The sequence below is a fragment of the Malaclemys terrapin genome, chromosome 1, assembly GCF_027887155.1.
Source record: "Malaclemys terrapin pileata isolate rMalTer1 chromosome 1, rMalTer1.hap1, whole genome shotgun sequence".
NCBI lineage: Eukaryota > Metazoa > Chordata > Testudines > Emydidae > Malaclemys > Malaclemys terrapin.
The window spans coordinates 83,723,523-83,738,670 of record NC_071505.1 but is presented as its reverse complement, the minus strand read 5'-3'; the positions used below and the strand labels follow the sequence as shown (position 1 = coordinate 83,738,670).

The 15,148-nt window shown below is 38.9% G+C and overlaps 1 protein-coding gene across 3 annotated transcripts in view; it reads right to left on the bottom strand.

Moving 5' to 3' along the window:
• CFAP54 (cilia and flagella associated protein 54) overlaps positions 1-15,148 on the bottom strand; it is a 216,749-nt gene that overhangs the window by 97,330 nt on the left and 104,271 nt on the right. For all 3 annotated transcript variants that reach the window (XM_054028552.1, XM_054028545.1, XM_054028538.1), the window contains 7 exons: positions 10,324-10,413; positions 9,239-9,365; positions 8,231-8,342; positions 6,571-6,695; positions 4,338-4,568; positions 3,722-3,864; positions 1,293-1,474 (listed from right to left, as the gene is read on the bottom strand). In XM_054028552.1, coding sequence (XP_053884527.1) covers positions 1,293-1,474; positions 3,722-3,864; positions 4,338-4,568; positions 6,571-6,695; positions 8,231-8,342; positions 9,239-9,365; positions 10,324-10,413 — 1,010 coding nt within the window. The remainder of the gene's footprint in view (positions 1-1,292; positions 1,475-3,721; positions 3,865-4,337; positions 4,569-6,570; positions 6,696-8,230; positions 8,343-9,238; positions 9,366-10,323; positions 10,414-15,148) is intronic.

Below are 15,148 nucleotides of genomic sequence, written 5' to 3'. Positions count from 1 at the left end.
AATTAAAGCTGTGTAATGTGCATAAGTCAAAACATAAACTTACATTGACTTCAGCTGTAGTAGGACTGAGTCCAAATTGGGCTAGATTTGAACCAATAACAGAAATTCTTTATCTGCCAGGACTTTAGTTTTGTGTTTCTCTTGCAAGAGTTGATACATTCCAAGTAAGAACTTTCTACAGAGCTACAAAAATAATTTTTTAATGTTTTTTTTTTTTTTTTTTTTTTTTTACACTTAGTTTTGGAGAGTTTACACAGCACCATGAGAGTGAGCTGGGACTCTTTTGCCACACGCAACAGAATTATTAACTAAATTCCACTTGCAAATATGTTTCAGTCTTTATTTTTTGTGATGTCTGATTCAGAAAGAACATGCCTTGAACTTTCTGATCACTGGTTCAATTTGCAGGGCTGACAAAGGAAATAAAATTATAAATTGAGTAAATTTGATATGGTAATCATGGAGATACAATAAATATGGAAAGCCCACAATGCCGTTTTCAGAATATAACCCCATTTTCAGGAGGAAGATTTAATCGGTGCATTTTTACCTTTCAGTGTTTACAGATAGATAATACCATAGGCTGATATTTTTCAGGTGAACATTAAAGGTTTTATTAAGTATTGTTATAGATGTTTTAGATGTTTGTTACATTATCAAATGTTGCCATAGAAAAAAATAAATCCTCATGAAATTAAGACTTGGCAATTAAAGAAAGAAGTAATTTGAAAAAGTATTCTATTTTGAAATGTACCCATACTTACAGTGCTAGGTCTACACATATTCTACTTACGACACAGGCTCTTAAAACATTTTTTAAAATGTTTGCAAAAGCTTTGTATGTTAATAATATTCAAAGCTGTATATTACTTCACTCTGTCACTTTTTTTTTTTAAGTGAGAATTTAGGTGAGCTGGGAGGAACAGAGGGGGTCCCAAAAGAGCTACAATTAAAATAGTTTTTAAGACATCAAGATTGATCACTTATTCACCATGGCTTTCAACTCTTCTAACAAAGGATATAAACAATATAAACAAATAAGTCTGGCAATACTTTAAGGAAGGATTTAGAAAATATGGTAAGGAAAAATTATGAAAAAAGTGTAAGATGAAGTAGTTATGTCAAGTACAAAAAAGTGTATATATATGATATGCAGTGTTTGAACATTTTCCTAAGGATGAAAAATCACTAGTTTTCTCCCATTGAAAAGTTTTTTGAGGTACTGTAGTATTTTAAAAAAACTAAATAATATAAAGCAGTAGTAAATATCTTAATTCAAAAGTGCACATTACCACTGCTCTTCTTAAATGCAGAAAGGTTTTTGTGAAATGCTCTAACAGAATGGCATTAGACATAGGCCGTTCATGCTCTCTGGCGGAAAGAGTCGTGGATAACTCTGTATCATTTGTCATTTGAGATCGAGGAGTATCTGCTTCACTGAATTTACTGCTGTGTTCCGAAGATTTATCAGGATCTTGAAATGAAAAGATAATTGGTTAAAACTAAGTTAACATTCTCAAAAAACATAAGAAAAATCACATCACTAGACTTAAGATTTTAAAGCTGCACTTAAATATTCAAAAATCAGGAAATGCCAAAGCTAACATTATAATTTTATATACAATTATTTTTATAAATAAGTTATATTTATAATATCATAATATATTTTTAGTGAAGTGGAGGTCAAAGTAGTGATGGGAAAATTGGTTGAACCAAAATAGTATGCCTAATATTTTGTCCATCCTCCAAACCAAACCAGAACCTCTTTTCCATTAAGAATTCTTTCTCCCTGAAGCCATGCAGTTTTTAGGGGAAGTGGCCATTCAGCAAGCTCCCCAAAATCCCACTGGTGGCAAAGCCCTCTTTGGAGAGAAAGTGGTGGAGGGAATGAATCACACTCTCTTTTTGTGACAACGCTTGTTGTTGGTAAAAATTACTTAGCTCTGTAATGAGACAAGGTGAGTGATGGAATATCTTTTATGGGACCAACTTCTGTTTCTGAAAAAGACCAGCTTACACAGACATCTTTTTAGACCTGCTCTTTTTCAGGTACCTTTCCAAGTCCTTAAGAAGAGCTCTGTGAAAGCTCAAAAGCTTACCTCTTTCACCAACAGAAGTTGGTCCAATAAAAGATATTACCTCACCCACCTTGTTATTCTAATATCCTGGGACCTACATGGCTACAACACCACTGCAATTAGCTCTTTAGTGATAGAGGGAATTACAAAATCTAGTAGCCTTTGAGTTACAGAGAAGTCTTACTGCAAATGGTTCTTTCAGGTTGAAATGAAGCTTCTCTAGTACTTGAACTCTAGAAAAAAATATGTACTTCCAGAATTCTAGAACACAGAAATATAAATGGCTCTAGGGTTTCATAAATTCACAGTGAGCTCTGAGTTGTAAATAACAAGAAAGACTTGAGAGTACTGCTTAGTTTCAAGGTAGCTGCTGCAGAGAAACCCAGGAAGGGCTGGCATCTAGTTACTACTACTCCTTAACATGGACAGTATATGTTACTTGAGGGGACAAGTGAAATGATCATGTGCTTGACCCTCAGCCAAAGACCCTGGAAATGGATCTGCAAAGTTAAGGAAGCTAGAAGTGTTTGGAAGAAGAAGTAGTTTAACTTCTAGGGAATAAAGTGGAAGCTTATCAGAGGCCTGTAAAAGAGAGGCTCTTTATCTGAAACATCTGCCCTCCTAACCTTTATATACCGAAACTTTTAACATGTACCTTCAACTAACCAAACCTTTGAATCACTTAATTTACAATCATCGCTAGTTCAAAGACAGAGCCACTCAAGCAGCACTGAAAAGAAAGCTAGTGGGTGACAGTAATATATAAAAGGAATTTAAGAGGGAGTTTGTGCAGGAGTGTGGGACTCAGCCCTCCCATAATAAAGAAAATAAATGTAAGCCACATTTTGGATTTCAGGTCTATGATAAAAGGAAACATTTCTTCACACAATACATAATTAGACTATGGAACTCACTGTCAACAGGATGCCATTAAAGCCAAAAATTTAGCGATTCAAAGAGGGACAGAACATATAAATGTATAGCAAGGATATCCAGAGTTATAACACTCAGAGTAACAAAAAATATCAGAAGGCAGATAAGACCTCCTGCTTCAGGGCTTAAGTCAGTCTTTAACTATGATGATTTAAGATGAGACTTTCTTGAGGGGAATATTATCTTACATCTGCCTCTATGGGGCTTCTTGCATCTTCCCAAAAACATCTGGTGTTGGCCAGTATGGCAATAGCTATGTACTTATGTATTCCCCTCTCATCTTTCTGTCAAGGTCACCACACTGCTAAAAACTCTCCATAGCAACAATGGCCCCAAGGAAAGCTGTAAAAAAGATAATACTGGCCAGAGCTGCTATAAACACCCAATATCAAGACGAGTCTTCTTTTTGTAGTATATGTGGGGAAGGAAAACACAGGGGAGACTTTTGGGATCTAGGAAAGCCCAGAGGACCGGTTCCAATCTTCCCCAAATGGAGGTATAAATGACTCGCCCAAGGTCACAAAATGAACCAGTGATGGAGCTGGGAGTAAAATGAGGGGTCTCCTGAGTCCCAGTACTAATCTAACCTCACAATCTCCATACAGCATTTTGTCTGTAAGAGGTGGTTCATAATTCTGACAATGTTAATAAGATAATGGAGAAAGCTAGGTTAAATAGATTTAGTCTGTTCACACATTCATAACTGTTACCAGTTATTTTTCTGCTACTTTCTGATTGTTTTCTTTTAATCAGCAAGTGACTCAGGGTTCCTATGTTGTCATCTGTTCCTCCTCTCACAACTATGATGCCAGAATTATTTAATGAGAATATTTCAGGGTCCAGAACATCATAACTGGAGGGGAGAAAGAAATAAAAAAATAATTCAAAAATCTAGATATTGTATTAAAGAAGACTTCCAAACACATTCATAATATTCATTCCACCATCACTGAATTTTGATTATTCTTCAATTACTTTTATAAGTCTTAAATAATGAATTATGGTCAGAAGTTTTAAATTCTGAAAAAAATAAGACAAAAAGAATGCTCTATAGTACAATTCCAAAACCTTCACTTGACTCAGGAATAGTGCTTTCCTGACTTAATAAAACAAAAATACTATAATAATCACGCAAAATAGTACAGGTTCACTGTTGTATGATGTAAGATTTGCTTTACTCTTGTGCATAGGAGTTATAAATTTTTTCGTACAACCTTATGAGGGGAGCTAGCCATATTACCAAATTGACCAATGGGATTTTAATTAAAAATGTAAGCATTAGCATTAATAATACATTCATGTTTTAAGTATTACAGTACATCATACCTGTTCAAATGTTGTAAACTGCAAACTCCAATATTATATTGCTCTTCCAGCCGCTTTTTAAACAAATTGAAGTGAGTAATTGCCAGATAAATGTTCATCTGAGACCTCCAGGGCATCTCCTCAAGACATACCTGATGGAACCTTTTTCGTTTTAAGTAATTACTAACAGTTGGATTCAGCAGTACCACCAGGGTGTGAAAAGCTACTTTTTCTATCTCATCTCGCTGTTTCCTAAACAAAAACATGTTAATGATTTTGTACATTAGCAGAACAGATGTTGTGCCTTCCAAAGCAATGATGGAGGGAAAATGATAAAGGGTACAGAACAGAATAACCCCATTATACATCAACAGACTTTTACTAGCTCAGAAGCACATTATACATTTCTATAAAAAGGACATCTACAGCTGTGATTTTACTGAACCAGGACAGAGTGTATTTTTCTTTTTCAAATATATTTAATTTTAGAGATATTTACAACATGCAGGTCAAATCCTGATACTCTCTCTTTTATTACTGATTTCCAAGGGAGTGTTCTCTGAATAATGACTGAAGAATTAGGCTCTGTGTTATACTCTGTCATTTAAATATGGCATTGCAGCAAGTACTATATGAAATGTGACACTAAAAGGTACTCTATAGCCTTTATATCTGATAAAACAATATTTAGCCTTCTATTGCCACTTGTTGAATCCACCACACCAAAAAAAGTCTCAACTGGATCATGAGTTTCTACAGCAGTTTCAAAATACAATGCTGAAACTCACTGCAGGTATTCTCATCAATGGGCTGGGGAAGTAATAAAAAGGAAACTAATTTTTTATTTAGTATTCATACACTCATATTTGCAGAAACTTTTTTAAAATGACAGAATATGTATGTCGGAATGAAATTTTTCTCAACCCATATTTCCTTGACTGATTTTGCATCTGAAATCCACAACTGACCCAATACATTGCATCTGCACAGGCAACCACCATTACCCGAAGTTGAAGTTCTTCAGAGCCCAACACTTGGGCTTGAAACACTAGAAGAACCAAGAATCTAATCTTCTGAAATTAGTCCTAGAGTAGGAAATCTTCTACATTTCCACGTGAATGATCTACTAGGACTGATTAAAAGAGCTCTTCCTCCAACTGATCATGTTTGTTTATTTATTTAGGTATTTTTATATAAAAATCTCATTACTAGAAGAATATGGAAGATTGTTTCCCTTTCCAAGTGAGCTTTTTACAGTAGGCTGTTCAAATAGTAATGTATTTGAATGTCCCATTTCTTAGTTTGAAGATATTACCACTAGTTTGATAAATATTCTGGGAACTGATTGACATTCCAAAAGACATTGAGATGAACTGGAAGCATCTAGCATCCACAGCAAAATAGAGGAACCATGGATGTCAGTATCTTATTGAGACACGGAGGAAGGACACACAGGATACCATGAAGTCTATGTGGTCCTCTAGTGATACCTCCTGGTCAGAGGTACTGATGTTTGCATTCGTCTTACTGATTCATGAATTCATATGTTTTAGGGCCAGAAAGGGCCATTAGATCATCTAGTCTGGCCATTATATTTCACACTGTTAGCTCTGTATGGTGCCTAATAAGATATGTGACTAAAAAATTCCTCCGAGAAAGGAATCCATTTTTTATTTGAAGACATCAAGAGATGGAGAATCCACCACTTCCCTTGGTAGATTGCTCCAGTGGTTAATCACCCTCACTGTTAAAAATTTGTACTTTATTACTAATTTGAATTTGTCTGGCTTCAGCTTCCAGCCTTTGGTTCTTGTTATTCCTTTGTCCTCTACATTAATGGGACCTTTAGTGCCCAGTATTTTTTCTCCATGAAGGGGCTTTTCAATTCTGGTACGCCAACTCGAGTGATCTAACGCAATTGATAAATAGAACCCTCTGGCCCATCAAGACAGGGCCTTAGAGAGCTTTTACTAGATGGTCTCTGAAAACTATGACTGAAAGGCTCCTGAATTAGATTAGCCATGAGATAGATTTTGTGACCATGGTTTGAAGCACATGTTATACCATGCCAAAGTGTTGCACAGAAGAGGGTGATCTGTGAACCTGCTGTTGTAATCAATCCCTCCTGGAGTTCATTCCCTTTAGCATAAATTTAGAAATGAAACAGACATCATTACAAAGTAAATTTCCAATAAAGTTAATTTTACTTTTATGTAGTGAGTATAAATGGTGAATTCTAACCCTGTAAATTTACCTTTGTGCTTCTGGAGATTTCCCCAGACTTGGGTGTCTCAGGAAATATTGTCTAAGACTCTCTCTTCCTCTAAAGGGGGACATTACTTCTTTTCTTGGTTTCTTCAAAGTTGATGCCTCTAGGGGCTTAGAAAAATATTTGCTATGTCACAAATTAATTAAATATTTCATATCTAGCTCTTTAGGCACATTAATTGCATCTACATCACAATTTGCATTCAAAATGTGTTGTAGTTCACTTCTGTATAAATGTAAATGAAAAAATAAGAAAATATGGAAATTCAGAACTATTTGTCAAAATATGCCATTGAAGGAAATATTATGCATTCCAGAAGGTTATCCCAGAAAACTCTTTTTGCAGAAAGAGAAGATACTTCAGATGTTTCAAATTGGGGTACTGGTCAGGATCCAAAATAATTCTATTTCACTTATCAATATTTTTCAACTCTGAATCATCACAGTTCTTTTCCTGTCACTTTAAGAGAAATTCTGATACTGCAAAATCTCTGGCTTTATTTCCATATATTATAAATTGTAGTGAATGAAAACAGAACTACACTGAGAACTATTATTAGCTGGATTCAATGAAACTGTACTGGGATAAGAAATTTCTAAAGAATCAATCACATAAATCACTAATAAAGATGCCGGAGGATACTAATTATGCAACAGAAGCAGGAATTTTAGGAGTTGTATGAAAGCTATCAAATGAGAAATTTTGTTATCCTTTACAAATTCCAAGAAGATAATGGTATTACAGACTTTTGTGTTAATTTTTTTTATACATATTAGTACTTGGACACTTCTTTAAAATCTCCCTACAGAAATATTTCACAAATTGCTTGAAAAAAAGCAGGATAAAGACTTTAATTTTGTTTATATATATATATATATATATATATATATATATATATAAAGTAATTCCCTGGCAATCTTACACATCTCATGGATTGATCATTACCTCTTGATTTTTGTGCAGGAGCACATCTCTCTCAGTAGTGCCAGTAACCTGTTTCAGTTATCTCCCCGCAGACTCTAATAGAACCCAAGCATGTCCAGAAGGCTCTGAGGGAGAACACTGTTCCACCAATAGACTATTCTATCGATAGTTTGATAGAACTGTATAATTCTCTTTTGTTCCCAACTATCAATAAAGTGGCCCTTAGTAGTCTTTTTCTCCAGCTCCATCATTAAATGTCACCATGGGTTACAGATGACTTGCAACAACTAAAGCTAAGAGAGTGGAGGCTAAAGTGATGTTACTGACCCAAAAAGCCCTAAATGTCTTGAGACCTGTCTATCTGAGACATCACCTCTCTTCGCGTGCAACAGTAACACAGTTGTAATCAGTGGAGGCACTCATGCTAAAGTCCCCTCAGTTTCAAAGGCAGCTGCTGAGAAGGTATTCTCTGTGAATTTTGTAATTCATTACCCTTCCTTGTCTGAAATAGCTTATATCTGTTGGCCTTTAGGGAATACTGCAATGCCCATCTCTTTTCCTGGACTTTTAGACCGGGGCATATTGAGGTTTGGAATTTCCATCCCAAAGACTAGGAATTATGCCTGTTTCCATTCCTGATGTTTAATTTTGTTTGTATTATTGTGCTTATATTGTTGCTATATGGTAATAATATTTAGCTTTAAATAAAAACACAACTCACCTTTTGGAACTCCACTACTGCTGTTGTGTGCCGCTTTGCATCTTCAGATACACTGAGCTCACTAACTTCCTTTGCCAAAGTTCCCTTGATACCAAGAAAGTGGTTATTCCTCCTAATAAACAAGCAACAACATTAAATGTTAGTAATATATTAATTAAGGACCTGTTTGCGGGAAGAGCTAGGGTACCTGGAATTCCTATGGACTTCAATGAGAATTGTGGGTGTTCAGAATTTCAAAGGAGCCTTGTCCTAGTTTCTTAAATGCTATTATTCTTTATAAATCTTTGCAGACTCTACTGTATATATAAAGGTATAGATAGCTTAATTACATCAAGCATTATTTTTGTTCTTCCAGTTGCATTAACTAAAAAGGCTTAGCTCGCTAATACTAGTGATCCAGAGAAAATTCCATCCTCCTGATGTCACTGCGACACACCCAATGGTCATATTGCTGAGCAGAGTCTGTGGCTACATCTACACTACAGGGTGGGGGGGTCGATTTAAGATACGCAAATTCATCTACGCGAATAGCGTAGCTGAATTCGACGTATCGCAGCCGACTTACCCCGCTGTAGGGACGGCGGCAAAATCGACCTCTGCGGCTTCCCGTCAACGACGCTTACTCCCACCTCCGCTGGTGGAGTAAGAACGTCGATTCGGGGATCGATTGTCGCATCCCGACGGTCCCCGAGAGGTCGATTTCTACCCGCCGATTCAGGCGGGTAGTGTAGACCCAGCCCGAAAAAGAGAGGCTTGGGCAGCTATTCATGACAGAAATGGTCTTTACACAGACATAGCAAGGGAGAAATATCCCCTCACAATAGGGTGTAGTCTCTGAGGCTGTATAGTTTCAAGGTCCATGGAACTTTAGCAGGCCAGTAGTCATGGAAGCAGCATTACCTTGGATGGAGCCCTTATACTTTACAGTCTTTGTTGTATCTGGAATTCTGAAGACAGAAACCAAAATTATTTTTTGGGTACTGTGTTACTACTGTAATCTAAAGTTACCTTCTTAAGAAATCTTTCACACTGCCTGTCCATTCCAGTATTCGTTGAAATTTCTCTTCATTCAGTGTTTTGTGCAAAACTTGAACAAAGAACTCAAGGAAACGAGGTTTCTTCCTGAATTTCATTACTATGTTAAAAATAAAATAATATGGAGTTATCATGTGCTTTCTTGTATTAATATTCTAATTGTTTTCTGAATTCTGCTTTATATTACTGCTTTTTATGAGATGATTTCTCAAGGCATATTAATATTATGTTCCACATAGACAAAGGCAAGCAATTGCTAATATTAAAATCAGATAGTTCAACGGTATACAGGATATAATCCATAAAACATTTTACTATCATTTAGGTTCCAATCCTGCAATGAAAACCATGTTAGAAAAGGTAAAACACAGTTCTTACTGCAGGATATAAGTCTTATTTTGCCAATTCGAGATTTGTTTTAATTTATTTCTAGTTTATACTCTGTGCTATCTGGCCACACCCCTCTCATCTTTGTCACCAAGAAATTAAAAATACCTCTAGTCCCAGTTTAGTCAGTGTTAAAATTATGGTGAATTATGTTCATTTTACAGTTTTGTCTCCATTGATATTTTGGATTCTATTGCTTTAACCATAAGAGGAGGCACAGCCCAGATTTCATATACCTCATATTTTGTTTTGAAAACATGAGCAAACTTGAACTTCAAATTTTAAACTCCTCTTCATTAAAAGGGAGTTTCCTGTTGCAGAAATGGCGTTGCTTTTTATAGAAAAATTAACAAAACATTGCACTTTTTTCAAAATAGGCCCATTTTCAAGTTAATCAGCCAATGTGAAAAAACATCACATTTTCAGTAAAGTCATAATTTGTTACAAATATTTCATGCACATATAAATGCATCTCCATAAGAAACATTAATAACTATATTGCTTTCAAATGATAAAAGGATAAAAATGGAAAAAATGTTTTCAAGTTGTAAAGTGCTTATTACAAACAATGAAGAATAAAAATAACTTCTTAATTATACCTATTACTTTATCAATATTGGATTTTAAAGAAAAGAAACATTGACAACAAAAGCAAAATCCAGTTTTCCTACCTTCCCTGTAGGCATTCTTTGTTGTCCAACATGAAATTATAGGGTAGAGAAAAAAAGGATCTTCTTGTCCTGTAATCTCTGGTCCAGTACCTAGATTGATGACCAAGTTAAATAAAATCCATAGGACATCTAATAACACAAGAATGGTATGATTTTTTCTTGAACTGCAGTTGAAGACCAGAAAACACCCCACTTTAGCCCATACTGTATGCCAGAGGTGGGCAAACTTTTTGGCCTGAGGGCCACATTGGGATTGCAAAACGGTATGGAGGGCCGGGTAGGGAAGGCTGTTCCTCCCCAAAGAGCCTGGCCCCCGCGCCCAATCTGCCCCCCCACACTTCCTGCCCCATGACTGCCCCTCTCAGAACCCCTGACCCATCCAATCCCCCCCACCCGCTCCTTGTCTCCTGACCGCCCCCTCCTGGGACCCCCGCTCGCTATCCCACCCTCCTGCTCCCTGTCCCCTGACTGCCTCAACCCCTATCCACACCCCTGCCCCCTGACAGCCCCCCCGGGACTCCCACCCCCTATCCAGCTGCCCTCTGCTCCTTGTCCCCTGACCACCCTTCCCGAGACACCCCCCCAACTGCCCCCCGGGATCCCATCCCCTTATCCAACCCCCCCGCTCCCTGTCCCTTGACTGCCCTCCTGACCCCATCTACATCCCCGCCCCCTGACAGGCCCCCCCCCCAGGACTCCCACCCCCAACCCTCCCTGTTCCCCATCCCCTGACTGTCCCCCCAGAACCTCCACCCCATCCAACCGCTCCCTCCTCCCTGACTGCCTCCCAGGACCCTCCGCCCCCTTACCAGCAGCAGGAACTGGCAGCTGCGACACACGGCCAGAGCCAGCTGCGCTCCCCATGCTGCCCAGCAGGAGTGGCGGGCCAGAGTGTGGCCTGCGTGGCGGCATGGCTGCAGGGGAGTGGGAACAGCGGGGGAGGGGCCAGGGACTAGGCTCCCCGGTCGGGAGTTCAGGGGCCAGGCAGGACGGTTCCCACGGGCCAAATGTGGCCCGTGGGCCGTAGTTTGCCCACATTTGCTGTATGCTATAAAGATTTCTCACTACTATCGCTACTTTTAGAATTCTTATTCTTTTAACCTTTTCAGGAAAATCAAGGGAAGTTATCTACAAACAGATGAAACAGACTAAATATTTTGAAGGCAATGTCTTTCAATGATCAACCCTGGTCACATTTCTCGAATATGAGAGTTACCCCATGGTAGTTCATAAAGACAAACAACTGTCACTCTTTTATAGATGACTATGACAGGGTGAACTCACCCCACACTGGACGGGGAAGGGTTAACGCCTCACTGTGGGTGGAGGTCACGTCCCTACTTGGTAAGCTCCAAGTGTAGCACCAGTATAAGAAGGAGCAGTGCAGCTCAGTCTGGGCTGACTGCTGGAGAGGAAGGCTGTGCTCCTGCCCAGGAACAACTGGCGCCTTGGACCACGGAAGCCAGAGGGGCCGAGACCCAAGCAAACACCCAGCTACCTGTGGACACGCCAGGGAGATCTGAGCTACAGGGAGTTGCATCAGCCGAGGAACTTGGAGACCTGAAGATGCACAGACCACCACAAATATCATGGTAGGAAGTAGCCCAGGGGAACTAGCCATTGTCTCAATGATGGTCAGCGTGTTGCGGATGGATCCCTGCTGATGCAGCGGTGGACACACTCGCCACTGACAGATGGCAGATGGGGGCCCACACTCCCCAATTGGCCAGGAGGCCACACAGCCCCACCCGGAGGCAAACCCAGGATATCTTTATTGACTTTAGTTGCTAGGCCTCACTGTCCTGTGAACCCAGGGTACCTCTATTAACTCTGGCCGCAAGGCCTCACTGCCTTGTAGTTCTAGTGACACTGGCCAATAGGCCTTGCTGCCCTGTGAACCAGGGAAAGTCTATGGACTCCAGCTCTTAGGCCTCACTGCCCTGCGAAGAAGGGCTACCTTACTGAATCAGCATGAGGCCCTATTGCCCTGCGGATAAGGGTGATTATATAGACTTCGGCCATGAGGCCTTACAGCCCTGCGGATAAGGGCAACACGATTGAGTTTGACCCCTAGGACTCACTATCCAGAGACAGAGGGCAACTCAAAGGATGGGATGAACTCACCCCACACTGGATGGGGTCCCCCCCCACTTCATCAAGATAACATTTTAGACAAAAGCAACCCAAGTTGAGCAACACCAGACCTCAGGCAAGATCTGATCAGGGTTGAGAGTATGGGCTGAGGAGTTTGTGGATTAAAGAAACAGGGGCTAAGAGTGAGAGTGTGAGTGTGAGTGAGTGTGAGAGAGAGAGAGAGAGAGAGAGAGAGAGAAAGAGAGAGAGCAGAAAGTCCACAGAAAGCTGGAGAAGCAGCTGTGAGCAGAACCCTGAAGGGAAGCAGAAAGACAGAGCTTCTTGGAGATGCACTGTGAGGGATTTTTGAGAAAAGAAACTCCCTACTGTTGTTTCCACTGTGTTCAGAAAAGCAGGATTATACATCAAAGAATATACCTGGCTTGTATCATCAATTTTTCCTCCTAATGGAACAGGTGCTAACATCTCAAGCCAAAAGAGCAACAATACCTATTTTAGGTACTTATGTAGCCACCACTGCAATATCTCTGAGCACCTCACAATCTTCAATGTACTTATCTTCACAATACTTTTGTGAGGCACAGCAGTGCTATTATTCCCACTTTATAAATGATGAACTGAGGCACAAAGAGAATAAGTGACTTGACCAAGGTCACACAGGAAGTCTGTGGCAGAGCAAAGAACTGAACATGGGTCTCCCAACTCCCCAGCCAGTGCTCCACCACTGGACCATCTTTCCTCTCCTATATACATTATCTATGTTAATGATTATGCTATGCAATTTGCTGTTATAATAGCATGATTCAGGTAAATACTTTTCAAATCTATTTATTTTATGCTTAGCTGATTTAAGATACCCAATTCAATAATTCAAAGTTATATTTCAGGCTTTTTTTTTTTTACATATTGCATTAATGAATATTTTTGCTTTTAAAAAAAAAAAAAACATTGCCTGTATTTTCCATACACAAATACAAGCAGATAGCTATATAGCAAGACTGAGTGCAATTTTTCAGACATATCTTGCCAATACCTATAGACTACTTTCTGTCTTATTGAAGTACGCATATTTGACAGTAGTCTACATGAATATATTATGTACCTAAACCCAGAAAGGATCTACAAGGCAACCCCTTTCCTAGAAATAAAAAGGATAAAAATTAAATAAAACAGAGATAGGAATGTGGGGAAAGAACTGGCATAAGACCTAGATGCCATAATTACTATGGCATGTATGTCTTTCATACATGATCAGATATTGTATCTTTTTTAGTTGTTCCTGTTAGTTTCTCGCTCAGTGCCATGGTAGCTAGCTCTTTAAGCCAGCCGAGGAGGAAGCAGCATCTATTTTCATCATCTGGAAAAGATCCTTTTAGACATTAGAAAAGAGGATGCAACAATTTCTTGATGTTGATTATGAGCACTAACTCTTCTAATACAATAAACACATACAGTCTGAGTGAACATGGAGATTTAATACCCAGCACTGATGAAAGTGCTTTAAATATACTGCTTCAGTAATATACTATGTAGTTTTAGAAAGTGGCATAGGAAAAACTGGCTCTCTCGTGTCAAACACACCAAAGGGAAGTGGAGACAAGATCAGCTTTGAATAAGCATTTTGGGGTTCAAGAGTGGCTGCTTTAAATTTTAATTTGAGAAAATCTTCAAGAGAGGGACAGCCTGAATTGTCCTTTGTGTTGAGGCAGATGGTTTCCAGGTTTCTAGTGAAAAAGGCACATTCAGTTCTTTTCCCAATTTCCCTCTTAGATTGTCATCAGTGGGATGCTTCACAGTGTATATCCACTTACAAGAATTTCCCTCAGAGTGGTTTTTGTTACCATATTTGTTAATAATGAGCTCTAACATAGAGCACACTGTGCTAGATGATCTAACTGTATTCATTAGGCTAGCTGTTAGCTGGGCATCTAGCATTTGTTATAAATGCAGTCAACAGGAGACTTGCCTTTTGCTTTGTGTTATGTCTTTTATTCTGAATATCCGTTTTCCTAACCAAAGATTTGTAAATGTTCCTTTACCTTAAACTTTTCTGATTTAGATTTTGTGTTTATTCATTTAAATTTTGCAGATACACCTGCATAACCAAGCACCACACTTTAGTAGCACTTTGGCTATTGAGTACTGCACATTGAATTGTTGACAAAATGCAGTCTTCTTTAACATGGTACAGTATCTTATTAAATTAGCTACTTAATTTGAATTTAACTTGCATACCTCATTAGAATTCATAAGGACAGAAAAGGATTGAGAGATGAAGAAACAAATCTTCAAATAAGGCTGAAATATGTATTCTATTTAAGGATTGTGAAAGAGAATGACCACATCGCACCTTTAAGCAGGGTGGGTGGGTATTTGGCTGGTTGGCCGAATGAAGAGAACTGTGCTTTAATTGGTGGGGAGGGAAGATGAAAACTGCTGCAAAAAGGGTCAGCGTGGTCACTGATTCTTCCCGTGGGAATGAAGGATTTAAAAGGGGCAGCTCTGTGCCTAAATCCTCCTCTTTACACAGAGCAGGCTGAGGTACATCACAGTTAACATTCTGAGGAATCTAAGTGGCCTTGCTCAAAGCAGCATTCTTAATAGCAATTTTGGTGCTTTCGGGAACAGCGAGCGAATGCCTGGGTTCTGTAGGGCACTGCGGGGGGGAGAGGGAAGAAGGGGCTTGGAATTGTGTGATGTACACTGTCAGGGACAAGTAGGAATATTAAAC